Genomic DNA, 26,892 nt, shown 5'->3' with positions numbered 1-26,892 from the left:
GTAACAACTGCTGCCTAGATTTAGAGCAAACGGGAAATTAAAGACGAATGCTTAGACATCGGTTTGGTGCGTTGCTTGTACGTTTGGTAGACATTTTGGAGCTGGTGTATTTTTGGAGAAACCTCCCAAGTTCTGTAGGATGAACCTTGCATGCGTCCGATTGATCAACTGTGGCAATGCCGTGTTATAGCCGTGTTCTGTGATGCAGTCCTCTGATGCCAGGTATGTGCCAGGCTGTAGCATCACAAAACACTTAAGCATGCTGTGCCAATGGTAGTGCTCAGCGTTTTAAAATCGAAACGTGATCAGTTTTTGCATCGACCGTGGTCCCACAGCGACCACCCAGCCCTGGCAGGTTCAGGTCACAAGTCCTTGGGGCATGGACAGCCTTCTTGCGCTCTTGCGTGCCTTGGACAAGCCTACATAAACGCGAATCAAGTATAAAGAAGTGGCGGCATGCCACGCCAGCCACGCACTCGGAGTATGTTTTTATCGCTCAGCACTACGTCTCGCGTTTGTCTCCGTTGGACTAGACTAGTTGGACTAAGCTGGACTAGCGTTTAGTTGGACTTGGTTGTTGTATTGCGTCAAAATAAAAGAGAAAATAGAAAAAACAAAACATTCAAGGGTAGGGAGAGGCGCATGGCTGTCGTACGTGATCTAGCTCTCCAACAAAAGCAAAACTAGCGTATCGCCCATATCAGCACGCCGCAACCACGGCGATAGCGAAGACGACCTACGATCTATCTCGTCAGTCTGGGAATGCGTGTCGGCCAAAAATGACTGCGTTGCTTAAGTTCCGCCAAGTCTTCAAATCCACACATTGCGCTGTTATTGGCATGATACATGTGCCAGCTTTACCAGGTTCGTGATATGCTTGCTATACGGATACATGCTTGTAATGATACCATGCAACATCTTCCTTCCCAGGTACACCTTTCAACAAAATGAAATGCAGTCAAATTGTGGATACAGCTTGCGAAGAAGCAGAAGTGTACAAGAAATGCGGTGTCGTATGTAGCCGTATGATTATTCTTCAGTCATAGCAAGTAATATGCTAAAAATATGCTCTGTTAAATGGCACTTCTAATTAGGTATTTCCGAGCTCTTGCGAAGAATCAGAAGTGTAAAAGAAATGCGGTGTCGTTTGTAGCCGTATGATTATTCTCCAGTTAAGCAATATGCTAAGTAACATGCTCTGTTGAATGGCATTTGTAACTCGGCATTTCTGAGCCCCCCCCCAAAAAAAAAGAAATCAAGTAAAGGGTCCGTGGAATAGAAGCAAATTTTTCTGTCGTATTACTTCGCTCTTTTTGATCTTTTATCAGAAGACCAGAGTATTGCCAGAGTATAAGCCTTTACATAAAACAGTTAATTAAAATTATGGGGTTTTACGTGCCAAAACCACGACCTGATTATGAGGCACGCTGTAGGGGGGGGGACTCCAGAAATTTGGACCACCTGGGGTTCTTTGATGTGCACCTAACTCTAAGTAGAAGGGTGTTTTCACATTTCACCCCCATCGAAATGTGGCGGCCGCGGCCAGGATGAGGTGTGACAATTAGGAAATCCAAATCAAGCACCCGATACTTACTTTTGGCACAAGCGTTTTGCTTGAGTTCATCGAGGTCGGGTACAGCAAGCTTCGCGTTCGGCCATACGTGCCAAATTTTCGGTCACAGTTCAAAGCATTTCGGTCACAGTTCACAAAGCTGCCGAGGCCGCCAAACCCGTGCGAAATGCAGTGCCCATGAACATACCTCTGAATCTTATGAGAACCCTCTCCACTGTGTAAACTGTGATGGGGAGCATGCTGCATACTCGTGGGTGTGCCCATCTTGGAAAAAAATTGCAACAATTAAAGTAAAAGAAAACATACATTTCAAGGAGGCACACAGGTGGGTTTCTACCTGCCAAAGAACACCTTTGCTGATGCGAGGCATCAGGCGGCAGTGACACAACGGCGTCCAGCGGCTGTTGAGCCCACATGCAGCGAGTCAGCAGTGACGCCATCTGCCCCCCCCCCTAGTGGTTGCAGCTAGCGTTGCTCCGCCACCCTAGCAGAAGGGGCCATCGACCTCCAGGCAGGCGGCCTCAAAGGTCTCGTCCAACGTGTTGAGGCCTTCACATCAAACTCAGCGCTCGGAAGAGCGTGTGTCCAGCGCCTCGCAAGAGGCGATAGACACAACGACCACCTAGACGGCACTGTCAGTGCCTAAGAAGCGGCGAGATTCTCGCGATCGCTCCAAAAAAAGACAAACCGTGCGTCACGGTGTCAGGGCACGTGAGCTAATTTTTGTCTCTTAACGCACAGCACGCAACACATTTATCACGATGGAGACACAGATACCACAGTGCAATGTCAGTGGAATGAATGTCAGTGGACTCCTTCCTAACCTCGACGACATTATAGAACTACTACACAAACACAATCCAAAGTTGCTGTGTGTTCAAGAGACACATTTGAAACCTAACACTAATTTTCTTTGCAATTACACCATCTTCCGGAAAGACCGCGACAAGCCTACCGCATCTGGTGATGTAGCAATAGTAGCCATCAAGTCTGTCGCTTGCCAACCCGTTGCCCTTAACACTCCCCTTGAGGTAGTGTCAGTTCGGGCCATTTTTAAAATAAGTAAGTGTATGTTCTATTTATGTACCCCCGAACCAGCATCTTGAAGAAAACAGACCTTAATAACCTCATTGATCAGCTTCCCGAGACTTACATACTCGTGGGAAATATTAATGCTCATAGCACAATGTGGGCAGACTCGCAATGCGACGCGAGAGGTCGACTCATTGAAAAGTTCCTTTTAACCTCCAGTGTGTGCCTCTTCAATAAGAAAGAATCGACGTATTATAACCTGCATCATAATTCGTACTCGTCAATAGACCTGCATATGTCTGTTGGCTCTATTGGATCCTTCCTAATTTAGAATGGTGTGTTATTAAAAATCCATTTGGAAGCGATCACTTTCCAGTAACTCTAAACCTAGTAACACAACATGACTCCTCTCCACATGTCCCTCGCTGGAAACTAGCCGAGGCTAATTGGAAATGTTTTAAGGAATCCACCTTCATATCACCAGATTTTATAAGTAATTTTAGTACAGATCATGCCATATCATTTTACCGCTTCTATAATTGATGCAGAAGAAAAGTTCATCCCTCAAATAAGTGGCACTTCATTGAAAAGACGGGTCCCCTGATGGAATGACGATTGTAGAGAGGCACGGAGGAGACAAAATAAAGCTTGGGGCAAATTATGTGAATGTCCTACAGCCAAAAATTTATTAGAATTTAAACAGGTTAAATCCCAGGGAAGATGAATGTGACAACAGGCAAAGAAGGCAAGCTGGCAGAGGTTTCTTTCAGCTATAAATTCATATATTCAAGAGGCTAAAGTATGGGACGGGCTTAGAAAGCTAAAGGGACAAGAAATCCATTCGTTGCCCCTAGTAAACGATTAAGGGAACAGCTTGGAAGATCAAGCCGATGCTCTTGGGGAACATTTTGAGCGCATTTCCAGTTCTAATCATTATTCGAAGGCATTCCTAAAGCACAAACAAATAGCAGAACGTCAGGCCATCAACTGCAAATGCAGACAGAACGAATCCTATAATCTGCCTTTAAACATTGCCAAGTTGACAGCCTCATTGGCTGCATGTCGGAACTCTGCACCTGGACCTGACAGAATCATGTACAACATGCTTAGACATCTCCACAGCGATACTAAAATAATGCTACTTGCACTTCTCAATGCTATATGGGCTGCCGGATACCTTCCTACTGCATGGAAAGAATCCGTTGTCCTTCCGATTCTGAAACAAGGTAACACATTAGTAACACATTAGTAACAAGCTACCGCCCAATCACCTTCACAAGTTGTATATCTAAACTTTTTGAAACAATGGTAAACCGTCGCCTCGTACACTTCGTTAAGTCAAACAAACTTCTTGATTCGTATCAGTGTGGTTTTGAAGAAGGACAGTCTACAACTGACCATCTGGTGTGCATTGAAGCAAACATTCGTGACACCTTCGTACATAAACAATCCTTCCTATCTGTGTTTACAACTTGGCGTTACGGAATCGTGTGTGACCTGTCCGCGCTGGGAATCCGCGGCAATATTATAGATTATATAGATTATAGAAAGCGACCTACACAACCGCACATTCCAGGTAAAGGTAGGTAATGCAGTGCCACGCCCATTTATACAGGAACCTGGTATACCTCAGGGAGGCATACTCAGCTGCGCACTCTCCATCGTTAAGATGAACACACTCGCGTGCCTCATTACTACCAGCTATTTTTTATTCTATCTACGTAGACGACATACAAATAGGTTTCAAATCCTGCAATTTAACAGTGTGTGAGAGACAAGTACAACAGTGCCTGAATGAAGTCTCTAAGTGGGCGGATGCAAACGGGTGCAAAGTGAACCCCGACAAAAGTTCTTGTGTTCTCTTCACCAGGAAGAAAGGGCTTGCTGCAATTCTCACTGTCCAAATGTATGGGCATCAAATACCTGTGAACAAAGAGCACAAGTTTCTAGGTGTTGTACTTGACTGTAGGCTTACTTTCATTCCACACATAAAATATCTTTAAGTAAAATGTCTAAAAACAATGTACTTAAAAACCTATCCCACACATCATGGGGTAGCGGCAGGAAGTATTCATTGAATCTTTACAGGAGCTTAATTTCATCGCAGTTGGACTGTGGTGTCGTGGTATATCACTCTGCTGCCCCGAGCGCAATAAAGATGCTAGATCCTGTTCACAATATGGGTATCCGTCTGGCCACTGGCGCATTTAGAACAAGCCCTGTCGAAAGCCTATCGGTAGAGTCAGATGAGTGGTCACTCCATTTTCAGAGAACATACATCAGCTTCACCTATTTTCTAAAAGTGCACCCTAATCGGGAACATTCGTGTTGCACAACCGTTAATGACTTGAGGTGTGCAACACTTTTTCGTAATAGACCATCTATAAGATTACCTCACTGCGTGTGAGAGAACTGCGTGAACACCATTTCCATCCATTTCTTCACTGCGTGTGAAGAAATGGATGTCCCAATTCTTGAACATCGTCTAATGCCTTCAGCTAAGCTATTGCCGCCCTGCGAGTGGCAGGTGATAGAATGTGATGTATCCTTTGTAGAGTTCACAAAGCACACTCCCAAGCTTGAAATTGCTATGCATTTCCATGAGCTTCAATCAAGTACTCCTGCCCCAAATTCTAGAGAGACATGTCAAAATCACATGCTGGCATATCTTACGCTGCTGTTGGTCCCTCTTTTTCTGAACCTGACGTATTGAACCCCCTAACAAGTATCTTCACTGCAGAAGCCTATGCAGTACTGTCTGCGGTAAAACATATGCAGAAATTAAAGATTGACAGAGCAATCATATTCACAGACTCCTTAAGTCTTGTAAAAGCGTTAATGTCTCTACAACAGCATAGAAATCCTGTTTTTATTGAACTTTACTCACCCTTATGCTACAAACATTTATTTATCACATAGACATGTAGTAATATGCTGGGTTTCTGGCCACAGAGGAACTGAGGGTAATGTGCCTGGCAACGAAATCGCCTAATCAGTAGCATCGCAGGGTATTCGTTCTGCTGATGCCTCTGCCACAGACATGAAACCTTTCCTACAAAACAAACTGAGAAGCCACTGGCAATGCTTGTGGGATGCTGAAACGAGCAATAAGTTTCACGTGATTAAGCCGAAGTTAGGTTTCTGGCCCCCAACTATGAAAACATGAAGAACAGATGTCCTTTTCACTAGACTCACAATAGGACACACATTTGGCACTCATAACTTCCTCTTGACTGGCAACGAGCCTCCAACCTGTGGTAGATTTGGCGACAGGTTGACCATCCTTCACGTCTTCCTGGAGTGTCGGGAAGCCGAAGGAGACAGGAAGAAACATTTTCCTCTTGCATACTGCTATTGTGTCCCTCTTCATCCGGCTATGTTTCTTGGTGAAGAACCGCTTTTTAAGACCAAAGCAGTCCTCGCTTTCTTGAACGATGTTGTGCTACACGTTATAAGCCCATTAAATTCGTAGTGCATCCTCTTTCCAGAGGATGCCGGTGTGATAGTTCTTTTTGTATAGCACATGCCTTTAGGCCCTTGTATTTCAAAGGCTGTAGTAAGGCAGTAGTGCTCTAGGCAATTTTAGCATCTCACATATTTTGTATAATGCATCATTCTTTTGCAATGCATTTTAATTCTCATGGTACACATCATTAGTCATTGCCATAATCTTATTACACGTAGATTTTATACAATTTACAGCAACTATTTTAGGCCCCTTTATAGCCATGTCACACCAGCTTCACAGAACTCATCAGTCCACTGCAAACTCATTAACACTAGCATGGCGCTCTTTGGCCATACCTGGCCCTTGCGCCATTAAGCATCACACATTCAACATACGCTCATATTTTGGCAGCCACCTCGCTTGTTTTAGTTTGTGCTTTGTATTGATATAAAAAAAAGTTTTTTTTTTTGCTCTTCTCTTCCAAAACTCCTTTTTGTACTCACCATGCTACGATCTTGTACAAGGTCGAATAAATAAAAGATTATAAAGTTGGTGAGGAGGCTTAGAGGCGACCCACTTTTATCCTCACATTAATGTAGCAATGCGTTGCTGTTGCATGTTTAGCAACGAATTGTGTTTCTGCTTTGTGCACAATGTATTCGACTAGGTCTTAAACATTTATAGGAGGAAAAAGAACGGGATAAACTCTATTGTGCATGAATGGCCATGCATGAAAACAGTGTATATTTAGCACTGCTACCATATTTTTTGTTAATTTATGGCATTGTTAAAGGGTCCCTAAAACACTTGTAAAAAAATGACACATTTTTTTACGCATTTGTAATAAACACTTGCATTGCATACAGGAGGTTTTGGTAATCAACTTTGGCAAGTGCGGCAATGCTACACAGTGCGGGGGACACCAAATATTCAAAAATACAATCCTGTGCTGTTCTCCTGGCCTGTCCAGCGCCTCCTTCGCACATTGTGATGTTGACAAGGTGCACCAGGTGACGTCACCAAGGTAAAAGCTGTTCATTGGTTGGCCAACGAGGAATGACAGGGCCGACATGACAAGAGCCAACAGTGTGTTCCGAGAATGGAGGGGAGCTCACTGATTGTATGCCACTGAGCCTTTTTATGAAGCATTGTGTGGACAATGAAGGAACATTTTTTCTGCTATGTTGATGCGAAACCAGACTTTTGTTGCACTGCGTTAAGCTGGCAAGAGAATGTGGCAAGGAGGAGAGAGTGTCACTGAGGAGGGTAACGAAGGCAAGAAACTGCGGCGGCCACATAGTCATTTGTCAGATGCCTGTAACTTTACTGGTACTGCACGAATTCAAAAAAAGTATTTGCGTTTGTTGTAGACTAGTACACATCAGCCACTATTTAACTAATTTTAGGGCTCTGGATGGTTTAGGGGCCCTGTAAACCTACAGCCATTTTTCAAACGTAGCTTAAACACCTTATTATTTAAAACCAAAATTTTAAGCCGAAAACTAGCAGTGCACTTAAAGATGCTTGTGTGTTCTTTCTTCAGGATGGTGTCCTTGTTGAAAACATGTTTGACATTCCCTATGTCAAACCTAATCAGGCTGGACCAGAACTGACTGCTTTCATGGCACGTGTCTGCACAGAAGTAAAAAGGATACTTCCTTCTTTGCCCTGTGGTGTACAAATACTTGCTGGAAATAATAAAAGTGCACTAGCAGTTGCAGCAGCCGCAGGTAATTCCTCTCCTTTGCCTTTTTGCAAGAACGAATGTGTTGAGTGATTATGCTTTACTCGATTGTTTCCAGTGTAACCGAATGACCACATTTTGCGTCATTCATTCATGATGCTTGGAAAAATCTCGACCCGAACGTACAGAATTTGTTTTATGCAGTCATTATAAGTGTCACAGAGTTTTGCGGGAATAGCAATAACAGATATGTTGGCTGGAGATCTGTTATTGGCAGTCTACTGAAAAGTGGCCTGGAGAAGACAAACGAGGCCACAAAGGATGCAATAAGTAATAGTAGCCCATAATGGACTGAAGGGCAGCTGTAGTTACCGTATTTACTCGCATAATGATCGCACTTTTTTTGTCAGAAAAATTGAAGCAAATTCAGGGGTGCGATCATTACGCGGGTTAAATTTCCCGGGGAAAAAAAAAATTTTCTTTTTCGTCCGCGTTTGCTGCGGGATGCGAGATTGCGGGTGCGGGACACCAAAACAAAAATGGCGGCTAGCGGAGCGAGCCGAACGCGCCGAACGCGATTTTTTTTTTCTTCTCGTGAGTACATTACGTGCATTGAAACAGTTTCTTCCGTATTAGTGATGAATAATATCGTTAATATCGGCAAGTTTGCGGCAATAACGTAGCCATGTCCACTTTGAGGGGACAGAAATAGGTGGGCGCGCTTAGCTGCCAGTGACAGAAACACATGACGGGCATGCTGCGGAAACTGCGGCATCTGTCTTCACTACTTTCCGCTAAGGGTGGGCGAATATCTTAGTTGTGTTACAAGCGTCGGCGTATGAATAGGGTACACTTTTAACGTATCAGAGTAAACGTGGCTACTATCATTGCCGCGCGCGATTTGTTGCGTGCTCACGAGTGCAAAAGCAGATGAAAAGAATCGAAATGCGCCTTTATTGTTTTTGTTGACATCAGCCGTTATAAAGCCAACCCATAATAAAGGCAAGTTTGGTTGTACCTCATTTTGTCATGGAAGTGCGGAAAGTGATGAAAGTAATGAAATGAGGCATCTACTTAAGAATGTTTAGTGCGTGCAGGCCGCTTGGCTTGTCTTGAAGAGTCGTTCGCGTAGCATTCGACAGGTGGTAAGCGCGATCATTATTCGCTAGACTTAGCACACGACATATCGCTGCGGCAAGTTCGGGGTGCGATCATTACGCGGGAAATAAAAAAAAATCGAATTTTGACGACAAATTTTAGGGGTGCGATCATTACGCGAGTGCGATCATTATGCGAGTAAATACGGTACTGAGGTTTGAAGCACATAATTCTTTTTGTTTCAGTCACCCCCCCCCCTCTCCCTTATTTTTACCGTTACCTACTAGCCATAACACTTGGAAGGCAAGAACAAAGATTTCGCAATTGGACCAGGACTGAGAGGACATATAAACGCTGCCAGAAATCTGCAGATGAAATAGACGATGATGCTTACCTTGGCATTCACCTAGAGGCTATCTTGGACCCAACTAAAGTGGCAAGGACTACCAAGGCCATGGATATGGCAAGTTAGGTACACATGCTCTCTGAACGTAGCGAGATTGGTCTATTCACACAAGGTATGCCAATGTCAACACTACTGTAGGCATTTTATCTGAGAAAGGTGATCCGTTCACGTCCTTGCAGTTCTTTTGCCACTTGGGTCGAATCTTTGCAGACAATTAGTTTCTCAATGTTTGGGCACGGCCAAGTGAGAAGACTCGATGCCAAGACCTAAAATGCAAACAGACTTGTGTGCATAGCAAGGTGACCATAAATGGCAAGAGACAAAGGTCTGCTTTGCAGCTGATGGCAGCCTTGATGACCAGTTACTGAGTTAAGGGCTGCCTATTCCAGTACGCGCTCCAACCTTTGGACCAACAACCTGTCTCATCTAGAACATTTGGAAAGACGTTTCTCTGCATATGGGTGGGTAGGCCATGTGGAGACAGTGGAGATCAGGTACCATATTCGTATCTCTCATAGGTTCGCTAGAGTCCAGGCAATGGCAAGCACTCGAAGGTTGAGTAATAATGGAGCCAGCACAGAGCTGTGTGAAACTCTTTGGCAAGATAAGGGGCCCACCACCTGGTGAGACACAAAAATGCCAAATGTGCTAATAGCAAGGACTGTCTCTATGGCAGTGCACATCTCTGGGCAATGAATTTAGCGGAAGGTTTGAAGCAAGGCGACACTTGCATTGGGTTCAGGTGCTCAGCAGCTCTACTCTGTGGCCTGAGGTGCAATAAAAAGATGCGGTGGGTGAAGACTGTCCCAAGGATAAAACCCAGTCCATTTGACAGGCTCTGTAACCTGGGTTCCGTGGTGACACGATGGAGGCAGACTTCTGCTTGAATGAAGGATGGTTGCCTGGATGCTTAATGTTCTACCCTGCATCGTGCTGCCCATAGTCTGAGGAGATGGAGATCAAGGTGCAGCTCAGCCTTACCCACGTATGATGTCAACATAGCAACTCCAAAGGTGGCCTGAAGGTCAGGAGTAGGATCCAAGCCAAATGAAATCGTAGGCGATTCGAGATCGGAACCAAGTTAGTCCCAATAAATAACCTTACATTTGGGGGGTTGGCATAGCAAGGTCAGTATATATAGGGGATAGCAGTCGCTTGCTCAACAGTCTACTTCAAGTTGCCATAGAGAAGATGGGTTGAGAAATAACTTGAGGTCTGGTGAATGAAGACACGAGCAGGGATCATCACGATGATGTATCGATGAGGAAGTGTCATTAAGCCAAAAGATCTCATTTCAGATGTTTGCCAGGACTTTCCTATATTGTGTGTTGCATTTTTTTTTATGCATGCTTATAAATATGGTTGTTTGAATAATAAAATTTCCAGAATGAACTGAATGCAAATAATCAAGAAAATTGGCCTCTGAATATCAAATCAAATATAGAATATTTTCCATTTTCTAGGCAAAGTGAAATATGATGTTTGTGTAGAATCTGTTTGGTAAAAAAGAAGACAGAAAAAAAAGTTTTCATTACACTATTCGACATATGCATATAATGCAGTTTACCACTGGACATCTGGTCAATAACTGAGAAGCTTGTAAATGAAAAACAACAGCTTTTTGTTATATGGTGCATCATGATAACGATGGTAATGAAACGAGGGAACAGCACATCACCAGGATGCACTTAGTGTGTCGTTTTGGTTGAACGAAAACAGTGTAATACTACAGCCTTGCACATTGCTTTAAAAAGATGCTAAATAATAAATTACTATGCCTAAAAGTGAGGCCAGGGGCTTGATCCCCTCCAGTCTTCGGGAATGGGGGGCTCAGATCCCCTTTTCGCCAACCTTCAGCCTTCATTTTTCTTACGCAAGACTCGGCTTCTGTTATCCTTACGCAGGACAGACCAAATATACATGCAAACTGTGTGATCGCTGCACAAAGGAACATTGCCTTCTTAAACCCTTTGCATTGCCTCCTTTACTAGATGCCAGCCGCGTGTCAGCCATGAAATGCACGGAACCACCACGTCATATAGAAGCGGCTTCACTGCTTCCTCACAAACTCCACATAAAATAGATAGCGCCACGGTGCCTTTGTCCTCAAAAACACGAAGGCTTAGCCCTGCCTTTCAGCCTCTACAAATGCTTTAAGAAGAAGCAGATACACAGAGGCAGTGCTGTCTCTGTGCATCTGTTTCTTTCTACGTCCTCGTTCAGTTACGCTTACACTTTCTATCATGGATTCAAACTGACCAGCCTGCCTCATTACTATGGATAGCATCAGTATGGACAGAACTTCCTTAAAATGAAAGGAGCTCGAAGCTATACATACACTGGTGGGGAAACACGAGTGGCATGCCATTAGTGGCAATATCGACAGCTGTCAGCGTGACCAGACTTACCAGTGCCTCTACTGCCGTGGCAACCACGTGATAGCTTTAGTGCTCACATGCTTTTTGAAGCACACAATTTCTCAAGGCGAAAGCTGGGCCTTCTACTCCCTTTAGCCATTTTGCCAACATCTCGTGGGTAAAAGTCAGTGTAGACAGAACAGCTTTTTCTCCTACACGCTAGCTTCAACAAGATGTAGCTATCCTTACAACATTATTTTGTGTTTTATTGATATGCTTCGAGTGAGAGGTCTGTTATTGGAAATTCCATCAACGTGAAGCATGCCGTCACAATCCTCATGGCCTGCTAGCCACTTCAAACTGCACTTCGATTTTTTTCAAAGATAGCAACGGCCAGAATAATGCACTTAACTTGCTTGAGTTTTGTCAATTACAATCTGCAGTGCAACACATGGAGACAAACTTTATTTGAGTGCTTTCTGTCAGCATTTTTTTTTGTATTTTCCAAAAAGATTCGTTATTACTGACAACTCACTTTATGGACAGTATTGGTTGGAAACCAAAGTTTCCATATTAATAAGGAACAGCTGTATAAAAGTATACCTTTATGTAAAAAATAAAATTTCATGAAGCATGTTTGGTTTGACCTTTACTCTTGATGCAGCAACTACACCTAGAAAAAGATGCATTTCTGGGAGCTCACAAACCGAATTGTGTGCAGGTTTCCAGTTTGTGCGTGCTGAAGGCTTCGTGTTTGGGCATGTGGCAGATGAAGGTATTATGGAATCCTGTGCAGGCGAGCTGCTGCGCTACAGACGCACTATTGATGCCCAGGACATTCTTGTGTTCGCTGATATAAAGAAAAAACACTGGTCAGCATCAGATCACCTTTTTTTTCACATCACATTCTTGCCCTAGTCCAGCCAGCAATGTCTCATTATTGTCAACATGTCATTTCATCCTGGCCAGTTCACATGCAATTACAAGTGACATCAGTGTCCTGGAAACAATGAAAGCAGCTGAATTCTTTCAGTGTGATGGCATCATCCTGACTGGAGGTGCTACAGGCCTGCCACCCAGTGTCACTGAACTGCAAGGTGTGCCTTTGTGAAATGTTGCTTGGTGTTGGAGTTAAATCAAGATTCCAGTGCATGTGCTGCCTCTGTTAGTAAACTTAGTAGCCAGCATGGTTTTGTTTTTTGATGCTATGCAACTACATGTACCAGCTCATTGGCTGCTGGTAATTATCCACAATCACAAGCCTCTGTCATGTTGCATTCTTGTATTACAGCCCTTAGGAAATGGGAGCTCTTCATATGACGGTATGTATTACTGGTTTGCAGAGGGAAAAGCGGAAGCAACAGTGCCCATATTGCTTGGATCAGGAATTACAGAGAGCAACATTCAAGACTATTTTGCAGCAGATGCAGTGATTGTGGGATCATCGTTTAAGCATGGAAATGTCTGGAGTGGCACACTGAATGGCCTACAGGTACGGGCATTCATGGAAAAGATACACATGTTACGTCAAACATTATAGGCATCTCAACTCTGCAGAATTTAATTAAACACAGAATAAATGAAGACAGCTTTGTACTGGGATGTGGCATAAATAAAAGTTTTAATTTCTTTCTTTCTTCCCATCTTCCTCAGTGTGCATCTAAACAAAGTAATAGCCTATTGGAATATTGGCCATCATTTTATAAATAACAGTCGTACAGTGTTCATGGTTAACAGCTATTTCATCACACAGTATCTTTGTCTTGGGTGCTGTCAATGTGAAGTGCACAAACTATAAAACATTATTCATTTTAGGTATGTCCTGGTGACACAGTACCACACAACATATGCATAGTGAGTACACTTTGCAAGTGCATCAGCAATGAAGCATGATCGATCTGTACAAGTAGGTTCTGGTTGGACATCTGCTGCATCTACGTGCACAACAAATAGTAGACAGCACAACACATAATTTCATAACAGAACTTCCAGTCACATGCATCTTTCAAAACTCTGCACAAATGTTTAGCAAAAGTAACTTTTTTTAAGGCTGTAAGACTGTACGGGTACAATGCTAAAATCAAAGTCGATGCACTTTGTAAGCTTTCTACTTGTAGCTACTTTGTAGGACACCTGCCATATGTATCGCTGTCATCCACAAAGCAAAAAGATTAACTGCTCGAAGACTAACTTAGGAACAGTTGAGCCTTTAATCTTTGCAGTCTGTGAAACATTTATTCTTTAGATCTGCATAGCTGAAGTTTAGCAAAAAATAAATTGCTGTCTGCATTTTATGGTACACAAAAGTACACAATTCACTAAAGATTACAATTACTAAATGTACAGAATTTGCTCAAAAGCCATGTTATGAGATTATTTTCAATAAACAAGTTATAATAGTGCTCGGAACCAAGATGTACACTAAACAAAACCCAATAACATAAGATGCATAATTAGTCAATTGACTGAACAAAAACACACAAAAAATCAATAACATTTGGGTCACCACCTCTAAAATAGGTAGGGGTGAAACAACATTGCGCTTTGCCAGTGTACCAGAAGGTAACAAAAAAAGAAAAGTGCACCTCACAAGTATGGCTAATTCAGTATGTGCCTGCAACTCATTTTACTTCAGCTGTATCCATCTTTTAAAAGAAAGAATTACAAGCTTGGCAGACACACAACCCAGAGATGAACTTTTGCAAGGCGCTTCAATTCCGTGCTGTTGATGAAAGCAGCATAAGACATTGCTGTGAACATGCTTGAAGCATGGCATTTACATGAAATGTTTCCTAGCAGCTTTACTCATAGCTTGAGACAAGTACAGTTTCTCAAGTCAGTATTGCGTAAATAAAGCAACATTATTTTGACATGCACACATTTGACATGCCTCCTGGACAGCCCCCCCCTTTTTTTTTTCACATTTACATTTTTGCTTCATGGGCTTGTTTTTATACACTGTAGGGCCACAGACTAGACTTTTGGTTCCTTCCTGCTGTGTTCTTTTGTACATATATACAGCCAAGAATTGCTGAGCTCACACATGCAGTCACTCTTCTCACAGCAGGAAGGTGTCAACACAGTATGCTGTAGCAATTAAAAAAAAAGAGAGAAAAGAAACATGGTTGGACTGAGTTCGGGCGCAAGGCTGGGTTGCAAAAGCCAACTGTTCACCGGAGGATATGCAGCTTCGGCTGCCCATAATACTAGGCTTTGCTTAACTTAATACGACATATGCACATACCATTCTAACGACATTCTACCACAGGTACTGCTAGAATTATTAGGTGCTTGGAATGAGCTGGCACTATGCCAACAGACAGATTTTTCATGGGCTGAGCTTGGAACACGTCTAGAAGGATCACATATACTGCACAGTGTTGGTGATGAAGTGTTATAGAAACCAGCAGTTGAATGTACCATGTGAATATGAGCTCCAGGTGTGTGTAACTCTTCCAGCTAAACCACTGGCTCATTCACACTCACACAGAGATGGTATTTCATGGTGAATGTACTTTAATAGCATATTTTGGTAGATTACCCACTTGTTTCACTAAGATTAAATCATAAGTAACCATTGCCTATGGCAATGCCAAACAGAAAGTGTAGAATTTGCAGACACAGAACCAAGGCACTGTCTAGCACTGTCTAGCTCACTGCGCAGTCAAATTTCTAAGTGCTTGAATTTTTCTGTGCAATGTAGTATACAGGCCAAATCATGCGCGCGAAGTGTTAGCACGTCATGTCTCGAAGGGAGGAGCGGGAGGGGGTCAGGCCCCCAGGGTTGTCCCTCTGGATCTGTCAGTGGTGTGAAATTTGAGTGTGAATGAACCAGCGGTTTAGCTAAGTCGCATGTAGCTTGCACTCCAATTTATGCTCCATAATGTAGAAGTGACCATTCGTTACTCAGATGTAGCACTCTTTCAAAGAATGCAATGCTTGCACTCTTGGAGAAGATAATCAAGTTCCAAGAGGTAGATTTCACTGCGCAGATTGACTTGGGACAGTAAGCACAATGAAGTGGTACCAATTCATCCACCTATCCATCCTGTGGCAACTGGCAGTTGTTAGCGACTTTTTGGGGGAGGGGGGGCAGTTTGGACACATAGATAGATCCCTAGTTTGAGTAATATGCCTCTTCCATAATTCAGAAGTCAACTTCTGTACATTTTTCTTTTACCGTGGCAGTGCCACATCTTTAAGACAAGCATAATAATGATATCGCTTGCAACATGGGTGTTGCACTGGCTACTGGAGCTTCACTTCACCCTTGGATAAATGGATAGGCTTTGTCATCGCTGTGATGGAATGACTGCAGTGCAGAAAAGCTGACTTCTTCAGTTGAGTTATGGAAGAGGCAGAGGTGTGTAGCAATTCTTATCCCGTATGCACTGTGGCAAGAACCCAGAAGAAAGAAAACTAAACCTTAATACGACTCCAAGCACATCAGCTGTCAAGTCCAAACATATTACTACATAATATTAATGTATTTGCAACATGTTTATTGGGCTTTCAGTATAAGTTGTGTGTCCAATAACAAGGATGTCAAAAGAAAGACACCTGTAGTCCTGGCACTTAAACACATTAGATAAATGGTATAGGTAAACTGCTTTGCATTGTTTTTGTAGGCCAAAATAGGCAAACCCAACAAACATGTGATCTGCATGAGGTATAAAGACAACTAAATAATTTAGCACAATAGGGCAGCCAGATCACCTCGCATTGCATTAAATAATCATGTAGATAATTCTATCCCAAGACATGTCTGTATAATGTTTATTATTAAATCCCTGGTGCCTTGGTGTGAGGCCTTACTTCTTGAAATGCATTAAAGACACTGCCAAATTAGAAAAACAGGAAGACACATAACAGAGACATTCCTAGATTTGTCTGGCTTTTCTGAAGGCTGGATACACATGTTTCTCTTTTAGGTAAAATTTAATAGTGTGATAACTAGGAAATAGCATAGTAGCATAAAAAAAAATGAAGCAGCGCGAAGAAGACGAAGACAACAATCGAAAACACAACAGGACGAGCGCTGTGCATTTTTGACTATTGTCTTCATCTTCTTCGTTCTGCTTCAAGTTTTACTCAAGATGAACCAACTCGCCCAAATCAAGTTGTAGCATAAAAAAGTTTTGCGGTGTGTTAGAGCTAAATAAATATGTTGCAAAATTATTTTCGCAGCCTTATAGTATGGAGGTAAACATATACCATGCTTAGGGCCATAACTCTGCGTGCCTGTTGAGAGAGAGACACAGAGGCAAGCATGCATGAGGTGAGATGTCATTTGCACTGCCGTCCGGCCAAGTGCAAGAGCCAGCAGCCTACATTTCAGCACTGCACAGGCCTATGCAACGACAGTGTCTAAGGTACAACTGACTGCTTTATTTATTAGCAGAGGCCACATAGAATTTTACTGACCTCTATGAAAACACAAACTATCATAAGAACAATTACAATAGGTAGAAGAAGAAGTGGACTATTAAAATTGTGTTTTTACACATATTTGTGCAAGCTCTGTATAACAGGGACGGAATCGTGAGGAAGGTGCCAAAGGTGCTGTGGCTTCTAGCACAACAACAAAACCATGCGACTGCTTGGCTGCTTGTGGTAAGAGGACTTCCAAACTTGAAGCAATGCAGAAGGGCCTGTTGTTCAACCAATTACACTACTTCATAAATTAAGTATTACTGACAAACAGGCTGCAAGTTTACTGAACAACTAGTTTTATACATTTAGTACAAGAAATGCAGGTTAGAGGCCATGAAACTGCACTGTAGCAAGTACATGCAGCAACTGCTCACAAGTTGGTAAGCTATAGCCACACTGTCAGTGAGGATCGTAAAAAAAAAAAAAAAAACACAGATTTAGTATGCTGCACTCAAACAGCTTGGTTGTTGAGCATAATTTGGCCACAGCACCTATCAAAGTGATATCGATGCAAAAAGTTGTTTAGGTGCCCAACTTTGTGAACAGCCTTAATTGCTTGCAAGGGTAATGGTGCAATTTGAGAGAGAGTGCTGCTGTTACTGGGACAAACAAACTCTGGTGCTGCCAGCCTTTACCTCTGCTGTGCATTACAAACCATTGGTGCCCTGTTTTGTTATCATATGTGATGGCAGTGTAAAGGCATTTCTGAAGCAGTCATCATAGCTGGCATACACTTGTGCATGCATACACATACATTTATACAAAGAGTTCCACGTGGTTATTTACACATACTACACACATCCACAATAGTTAGCCTGCAGCTAAGACACTATGTATAGTATGTATATATATTAGGGGGAAAAAAAGCCATCTGAAAGTTACTTCACACTGACAACCTTTAATGCCTTTCTTTTCTTCTTTTTTTGATTTTTTTTCTTTTGCCATGCATTTTCAAGATTTTATAACTTTTTTTTTGTTTTATAGCTATGCATTGCTTGCGACCTACGTGCACAAGGTTACAAAGCTAAAACATCAAGTTATTTTTTTTTTCTCTTGCAGTTCAACATACCAGCATGCAGTCACTACCAAGCTTTAATTATCAATAATTTTTTTTTCATGTTTAATCTTTTGCACTTTTTTTGTACTTCTTTGAGTTCTCTTTTCTGTGGGTGGGTAGGTAAGTGGGCAAGATAGGGGGGTGGGGTGAATTCCTGCACTTGGGCTCTTATTTAACTTGACACACTAAGCAGGATCAGTGCAATGAATGAGAACTTACAAGCTCAGCTAAATCAGAAGACAAGGCAAATTTGGGTGCAAAGAGCAGCAAGTCATGGGTATATATCTCAGCTCTATACCGCGCAAGAAGAGAGCAAAGTGACTCATGTGTTCTTTACAGCTTTCAGACGACTTGGTGCTTTACTGTTTTTTTTAATCCATCTTTGTAGCAGCCCAGGTGACCCAGTTACCATAAATGCTCCTAACAGTATAGCAGGTGGAAAAAACTGCAACAATGGCAGAACTCAATATCATTCTGCTTGGTTTCAAGGCTTAATAAAAAGCTTGTTAATTATGTACAGTGAGAGTAGCAGTTTCTCTGGGTATTTATATATGTACAGATTCTTGTCTCTCCAGGTCCAATATTTGAGACATTGCCTCATAGGTGCTTTAGATTTGTTTGGAATTATTTGCACTAGAGTGGTGCATTAAGAACAGTTCAAGAATGTCTCTTCAACATATGCACTTTAGCGCTGATTATTTTTTGAAATGCCAGAATGGCTAATCTGTTACTGCAGCATTGCTCTTAGTAAGCAGCATCAAGCTTTCTTTTGTGCATGAGGTCAATATTCAAACAGATCAAGGAGAAGAGAACAAGGTAGGAAAAATAAGGAAGGGGGTACCTGCTGAGATCCCTGCTTCACAATATTCTTGCAGATCTCTAATTAAGCAGCAGCAAGGTTGTTTGAAGGCAAATTAAATAAGGGGACGTGCCGTTTAAAAGACTGTAGCTGCCTGAATAAGAATGTACTTTCAGATTTTTTTTTCTTGCTTGGAAAGTTGTGCTCGGGCATCCTCATTTTAGAGGTTAAATGATAGCAAAATTGGATAAAGAACAGCAAGAAATGTGCATCCTTCAGCATCACTTCAGTGTTCCTGCACGACATTAAAGTGCAGTTTTCTCCTTTTGCACGACATGTTGGCTCTAAAACTATGTACACAGTCTTTTTCACAAGTAAAATTGCCATATTATAATAAAGCTTTGCATTCATGTATATTCCAGTGTATGCAAAGTGATGTATTAGTGTTTACATCATCTATAATGTATAATGTTATCAGAAAAAACACACCTAAAATTAACTTTAAAAAAGAAACTTTTTGACAAAATTGTTGCTAACTGCACCCTATGGTAATAAAATGGGGTAAAGAAAGTGTACATTAATCATTGCAAAATATTACTACAAGAAATAAGGTGGGCACAAAAAGTCAGTCTTTCAACACTGTATGACACTTGAAACAAGAAAAGCAGAAACTACACAAAAACAAATGGCAAATGGAAAGAGAAAGCAAAATTCTATCAATGCTTAAGGTTTATAACCATAGCTTTACAATAGGGGGAAAAATTTGATGCTTATCTCCCTTTAAACAACAGAAAGCATCATACTTTGAATTCACTACAGGCATAAGGCAATATCTAACTCTCGCTGTAGTAAATTGTTCTGCTTAGAAATTTTTTTTTTTTTTGGAAGTGAATGAGTCACTAGATTATTATTTTTATATGTGATAATTTTAGTAATGGTGTTGCTCTGTATTAAGCAGACAAGTGCTATCTAACACACTGTGTTTGGCATTGGACACAAATGAGGTTTAGTAAACTAGAGAAGACAGAGGCAGCATAGTCCAATGGTTCCCGTTTCTAGGCCAGAAATTCTGTTGTGAGTTGCAGAGAATGAGACAAAGTATAGTGCAATACAGGTGGCAAACTTTTTCAGAAAAAAAGTAGAAGAACAAATGAGCTGTTGCTTATTAACATAATGGCTAAGTTACATGTGCATAAACTAACAATTCATCCTTTTTACATCAGAAAAATGCAGTGCACACCACATTTGCAATGTAGGGATTAACATTACATCTTGCAGTGGTATGGTGCTGGCCTGTTTCAACTATGGGAGATACACTGTATTAATGCCAGTCAGGTTTCCATTTCCATGAGACAGCAGTTCCAAAGACAAAAAAAAATTTTATGCGGCTTTTCTAATGTCTCCCATTTATGAAACTGGTCATTGACAGTTCTGACATGAAGGTTTGCAATATTAGCATCCATTTTCAGACAGTGTGTTTAAAATGCCGTGCTGCTTTCTGAGTACATATTTCTGCCATACACACTTTCCCTAACTTTATATGCAAATGAGCTTCCTTTCTTGCACTGACAGATTAATCTATGTGCTCACTTTGAAGTTCACTAATGTCGCCCACATGACACAGATTCGAAGCTGCACTTTGTGCACACAGTCTGTGTAATGCACAGACCCTGCTTCCGGCCACAACTTTCCACTGGCTCTTTTCCTTTAGGCAGGCCAGTGTAGTAACAGTAGATTTCATATGCCCAAGTAATCCCCCCCACATTTGTCCTCTTGTTTTCTTCCTGTGGTTGCACAAGTGCCAAAAACATTGTCTCTTTGCAGTGATAGCAAGTTAGCACTTGCGATTGTTGTTGGCTCCTGAGTGGCGTGCAGCAGTGCGATCGCGGCGTTTGGGGTGTCGGTTGCCAGCCTGCACTGTGCGATTCTGCCGCTCCAGTTGGCCTCGACCCAACTGTCGCTGTTCTCGCTGCACCTGGCTACGCTGACTCGGCCGTAGCTGTTCCAGCCAACCTGTATAATTGCCACATGTGCCCTTGAAAAGCCTCTTCTCGGCACCATACATCCAGTAGCTCAAAGACACACAGCTTATAGAAAGCCCCTTCAGCAGGGGTTCCATAACTTTTTGGCCTCGGGAATGCCTTACCAGCTTTAAATAAACTTTGAGAAACCCCTGGCTATGCATACGCAGTCTCTTTATTGATGTTTACACTTTACTACACAGGAACGGAGGCTGAAGGCAGCATTCATATCAGTGTGATGAGTGCATATGGTTTTTTTAGAGGTTTTCCTCCAAGCCCCATCGAAAATCTTACACTAGGAGTTGTAAAGGGTTGCTAAGGGAGCATTATGTCAAAAAATTTTTTAAAAGCATCTAGTGCAGCAGCCGAGATGGAAGCAAATAAAATGTCCTAAAGCAGTGGTGTGAGGAGATGAGCTACCCTCCCCACCCTTCAATTGCCTTGACCACAGTGCATGCAACATTCCTCTCCTGCCTTCTTCCATATCAAAGCCAAAGGCCCAACTCCTTCTCTTTCTCTCCCTTCTTGCTCTTTGGCATTTCCAGACTACATGCTCTACAATTCACAGGAATCCCCGAGTTGTTCCCACTTCTACATGTGTGCTGCAGCAATGTGACAGAAAAGCTCCATGCATGGGATGTCACCTCGCTTGCAGCCAGAGTAGCTCTTTTGAGAAAAGCATGCAGGCTTTTCTTTGAATTTTCAGCTGTTTTCACCGTGTACATTTGTGTAATACTTTGCAGAAACAATTGTCACCATGTGATGCAAGCGCTGCAAGCGCCTGTTCTCAGTGCCCAAACCTGGTGAAGGACCCTTTAAGTAGAGAGTACTTGCATGGCCCCAACTCATAAACAGCCACAAGTTTTTGCTGTGCTTCCAGCTATAGCGCCAACACTTATATTTTGTACGAGCTTTTAAGCAATCTAGGGGTATATTATATTATTATGTTTCAGTGATCTGTGTTCCATTATCAAAACTAAGGTATCTGAGATGAGACAAAATGACAATTTTTGCTGGACAAAGCTTATACCATTGGCAGATATTGCAATTTGTGTTATAATGACTAACTTGACTAATTAATTTCTCACTAATTGCTTAATGGCACAAATTGCAAGTGAAAATTGCAGATGGTGTGTGATATAAGCATGTCTGCTTACTGGGATCCTGAGACTGTCACCACTAGTTTCAGGATACATTCAAATAGTCCATCACAAAATGTATTGGTGTCCAGCATAGTTTTGTCTCGCAGTGCACATTAAGAAAGTTTTCTGGAAAAATAAGGCACAGCACTAATGTATCTCACTACAAGTTTAGGCACAGACATTTTAAAACTGATACTGTACTATGCTTCATATTTAGCAAGTAACACTCCAGAAGCTATCACAAGTAGTGCAGTCTTAAACTCTTCCACTAGATATGTTTCATGGTGAAGTGGTTTTAAATCTGCGATGCCATTGACAAAATAAATTCTTCATTTATTACAACTATAACTTGTCTTGTATCTCCAAGTTTCCAGTATATAATTCAGTGTTTTCTCACACGTACAGCTGGTACACTATGTGCAATAAACAATTGCACAAATTTTTAAGTCTGCTGCTATTGTTAACATTGGTCAACAAAAATTATGATTTTGCCTCAAACCTTGCAGTTGCAAAGTTACCTTTCTAATTATTCAGCGATCGAAGTAATTATGGACGAAGTTTACTTTGCACTCAACTTTATGTTCCTCATGGTTGAAGGGGGGACAGCCCTGGTGGGGACAGCTCAAGGGAAGAAGATGAAGAAAGTGAGATGACCAACACTGTGCTTTGTTTTCGACCCCTGCACCGCCCCCAACCATCAATCTTGACCAACATTCCCAATACTGTGCTCTTTATATTCTTGATTAAGGAAAAGTGATATGAAGGTGAAAGGGAAGCAACTTGCTGCCTGTGGGAACCGAACTTGCAGGTACCTCTACATGATGCATGCAGTGCCCTACCAATTGAGTTACAATTACAGCCGTTTACTTGTCTGCCTTCATGCATATATAAATTATGTAGTACATGCATTTATAATCTAGCTTTGGGAGCGTAGACCAGCGCCACTCGCAGCCATGGCAGTATAGGTGGTCAGTTTGGTTCCCACTGGCAACAAGTTACTTTTCCATTCACTTTCGTTTCTCTTTTCATTTACTGATAAATGAATTTTATCGTAAAGTTAACTCTCATTCTTAATTCTACAGTCAATAATAATAATAAAAAAATTTTGCAGTTTTGCCGAAAAAATGAAGCGGTGATTGCAATAGCAAATTATTAAGCAGCTATGTGAAGCAAGGTTGGCAGTGTTATCTGCTGAATAAAGTGCTGTAAACATTTGCTTACTGACTAAATTAACCGGCATGATCTCACACAGGCAAACACAAACATCTCAATCTACGACCGTGGACACTCGCTATCAGAATACTGGTGTGATGAGGAGCAGCAGCAGTGAATTCCCCTTTGTGCTGCCTCTCCATTCAATGTGAACTGGGAGCACGTGAAGACGGTGCACACAAAGCCATCAGCTATCTCAGATCGCCTAGCCTTTGAAGACTGCCTCCAAGATAGGGTACGGGCGACTAAGCTCAGCCACCGCAGCCGAAGTAGAAGAGGAGATGTGTGTACTAAATAACCTGCCCCCTGCCTCGCCCCCCTCCTAGCACGCGCACATCTTCCCACTCCCCCACTTACACACATGAGAAGACTGCACACCCTTCCCACTTTCCTCCCTTGTACACGCGAGAAGACGCTGCTGCATCAAGCCACCATCCTTCTTAGCTCACCCTTGCAAGGTTTCACTCACACTTACAGCAAAGGGTGCATGGCCACGATGTTATCACACTTGGCCTTTATATGGAACATCACGACGACGACGGAAATTCGCCTGGAGTGTTCCTATAATTGCTATCACAATAACTAAATAATCATAAAAAAGAACTGCCCCTGAGATTTCCTTTGGCTTCAGTCTTTGTTGCCTTTAATGCCTTAAATATTGAGTTGCTCATTTTCCCTCGATTAGACTCGCTCATTTCACAGCAAGGGTCTTGACTCTGGGAGCCTTGATGGCTTGGGGTAGAATATGGGGGTTTATTGGCCACTTGCCTTCTCCTAAGACCTCATACCACATAATGCCTGCAGTTTAATGAATGTTCCACTTCTTCCACCATGACTGTGAGTGTCGCTGGCTTACACCCCCAGGGATAGATCATAAATGCATGTACACATAAATATCCAAAAAAGCAGTTGGGGCAACTGCTGTCCCCATGGCTTAATTGCTAGAGCACATCCGCATGCATGATCAAGATGTTCTGGGTTGTGTTCCCTCCAATGGCATGTTGTAAAGAGTCTTTACTTCCACTTTTATTTTTCTTTCCCTTGATTTTATGCAAAGTAAACACTCATCCATAATTAATTCCACAGCTTAATCATTAAAAAAGGTAATTTTTGCTATGCTTTCCATGGTTCCATTGTCTTCAAATGGTTTTTACTAAAAATTGAGCCTCTCCATTCTCCCAATACTTCTCGCTTATTACCTAATTTAATAATGTTTAGCGAAGTATAACAAATAGATGGTGCTTTTTGTATGGACATGTATTAACTTCTTTTTTTTTTTCACATGCTTAGCAATTTTCTATAGGCCAGAAGCAACAAACTGCATCACTTTAATGATATTTGATGTCGGGTGAAAGAAATACCTTAACACTTAACTGAAATTTCTTGGTTACTAAACAAAATTTAGTTTTCTCTACATTTCCTGATTTTAATCACGCTGATGATGTTTCAATAATAGACAGTCTGTCTGATGGTTTTGAAGAATTTGTTGCACTAAGTTCTATTTGTGATGTTAACGCATTAGTAAGTTATTTTTAATGCTTGGTCAAAAAATGTATTCAGTGTTTGTCTTTTCAAACCAAAGAAGAAAAATATGAAAATTTCCTGGATGACGCGAGATATATTACATCTAACATGGCGTGTGTAAATAGGCCAAAGTGTAAGAGGCACCCAAACAATCAGGCAGCCATAATAAGTTTCATTAAAGCCAAAGATGAGCTCAGACTGAAAATTAACTCTGCTATGGATTTCTTCTTCCGTGTTCAGCTGCAGGACCTGCCAAAAATTAACACGTGTAAATTTTGGTCGTCTGTTTTACCACTTGATACGACAGCCATTTCTATGGTGATTAACAATGATTCTACCAATGATCCATTTCATATGTCAAGTGCAAACGGGTATTTCCAGTCCATTTTTACTCATGACAACAACATCATCCAACCAGACACTAATGTTTGTAGTGAGGTGTCCATCAATGACATTAATGTCACCGAAGAGGGTGTTTTGAACTTAATACTGAAACTCAATATTAAGAAGTCCGCTGGGTCTGATGGCATTTTGAACTTGTTTTTGGTACGGCACTTATTACGGACCTGTTACCTTACTGTTACAGTTCGCAAGTCCCTGGCATCCTCTGCCTCATCCTGGAAAATGGCTCAAATTTTTCCTTTATTCAAGACCAGTGACAAAGATAATATGTAATTATAGACAGATTTCTTTAACATTTTATTCATGTAAAATGCAAGAGCACATTATTTACAAACACATTATGGAATACCTTGAGTCGCATAAATTACTAACTAATCTGCAGCACAGCTTCAGATGTGGAATCAGCACATTAAAACATCTAAGTGAATTTGCACATGACACGTGTATTAACCTCGACAGGGTAACCAAATTGACACAATCTTCATTGACTTTTCAAAGGTATTCGAGACAGTGATTCATTCAAAATTGATGTATAAAATTGATTCCACCATTAACAATCCCCACTTTCTCATGTGGGTTTCTAGTTTTCTTTCCCATCGATCTTAATTTGTGTCCTTTAACAGAGCTAATTCCAGGCTGGCAGAAGTGCCCTTAGGAGTGCCACAAGGTTCTGTGTTGAATCTGTCACTTTTTTTATTTTTATAAGTGATTTGCCTCATCACATAAACTAAAATTTATGTTTGTACTCTGATGAGTGCATATTATATAAAATTTGCTGCTTTTATGACCATTATCAGCTTCAAAAATCCCGTTCTAATTTTAGCTCTTGGTGTGCTATTTGGTAAATGACAATTAACATTCGTAAAACCATCGTTATGGCTTTCACCAAGAAAACAGCGCCTTACGTTTTTACTTACAAAATTAATAGTACTCCCTTTCAGAGCAGTATTGAATATAAATACCTTGTTCTTATTTTCACACCCAGCATTTCTTGGTCCAAACACATAGATTTAATACCTCAAAGGCACTGAAAAATCCAGGCTATCGGCGCCGCACATTGACCACAGCCCCAAGGAATACTAAACTACTGATGTATATAACACTAATCCGGCCACTACTATAATATGCTTCTCCTGCCTGGAATCTGCACAAACAATGCGACATGAATCAAATCGAGGCCATCCAAAAGAAAGATCCACTTTATATGCCACAAGTTCGATAGAGATTTTTTCACTTTCTATAGCGCTTTTATCCCTAGGCTTGCAACAGGTCGCCGACGCACAGAATTGCTAAAGTTTCTGCATTGCATTATAAACTCCTCTTGCCCGACTTCTTCAGATAATTACCTAACTCCTGTTAATCCATCTGATACTAGAAGCCACTATCATGTAGACATCGTGCCTTATTTGGCCTGTACGGACAATCTTAAATACAGTTTCTTTCCCTGTGTAACTGAATATTGGAATACTTTGCCTGGCCCTACTTGTTCTCCTTTAACATTATTTTAGTGACTATTGAATAGGTAGTTAGTATGTTCAGCTGGTCTGTATTGTTCATCTTGCCTTTTATTATTTGTCATTATTCTGCTTTTTACACCCACTCCTGCAATAGCACAATAGGGCTGCACTATGTACAAAAAAAATGAATAAAAACTTCACTGATGTGGTCCAGTAAAAGTGCTTGTGTAACAACATAAGAAAGGAG

General features: G+C 41.6%; 3 protein-coding genes across 11 annotated transcripts in view; 1 reads left to right on the top strand and 2 right to left on the bottom strand.

Moving 5' to 3' along the window:
• LOC135906642 (mdm2-binding protein-like) overlaps positions 1–859 on the bottom strand; it is a 45,223-nt gene extending 44,364 nt beyond the window's left edge. Inside the window, exon 1 of the mRNA XM_065438141.2 lies at positions 741–859. The gene's annotated coding sequence lies outside the window, so the exon portion shown is untranslated. The remainder of the gene's footprint in view (positions 1–740) is intronic.
• LOC135906644 (uncharacterized protein F13E9.13, mitochondrial) lies at positions 71–13,231 on the top strand. 7 transcript variants are annotated; one of them, XM_065438144.2, is made up of 6 exons: positions 71–222; positions 931–1,013; positions 7,597–7,783; positions 12,320–12,470; positions 12,568–12,695; positions 12,942–13,231. In XM_065438144.2, exons 1-6 carry the CDS (start codon positions 216–218, stop codon positions 13,136–13,138), a joined length of 753 nt encoding a protein of 250 aa, XP_065294216.1. In that variant the 5' UTR covers positions 71–215; the 3' UTR covers positions 13,139–13,231. The 7 variants fall into 7 exon arrangements, with proteins under 7 accessions (XP_065294216.1, XP_065294220.1, XP_070386911.1 ...); XM_070530810.1 differs by lacking the exon at positions 931–1,013 and adding an exon at positions 356–481 and having other exon boundaries at positions 191–222; XM_065438143.2 differs by lacking the exon at positions 71–222 and adding an exon at positions 732–864.
• TP53INP (Tumor protein p53 inducible nuclear protein) overlaps positions 13,201–26,892 on the bottom strand; it is a 35,982-nt gene continuing 22,290 nt past the window's right edge. For all 3 annotated transcript variants that reach the window (XM_065438153.2, XM_065438152.2, XM_070530811.1), the window contains exon 5: positions 13,201–20,900. In XM_065438153.2, coding sequence (XP_065294225.1) covers positions 20,722–20,900 — 179 coding nt within the window. In that variant the 3' untranslated portion in view covers positions 13,201–20,721. The remainder of the gene's footprint in view (positions 20,901–26,892) is intronic.

Source organism: Dermacentor albipictus, chromosome 1 (genome assembly GCF_038994185.2).
Source record: "Dermacentor albipictus isolate Rhodes 1998 colony chromosome 1, USDA_Dalb.pri_finalv2, whole genome shotgun sequence".
Lineage (NCBI taxonomy): Eukaryota > Metazoa > Arthropoda > Arachnida > Ixodida > Ixodidae > Dermacentor > Dermacentor albipictus.
Note: the sequence above shows the minus strand (reverse complement) of the source record. Positions and strands in the feature narration are given on the sequence as shown.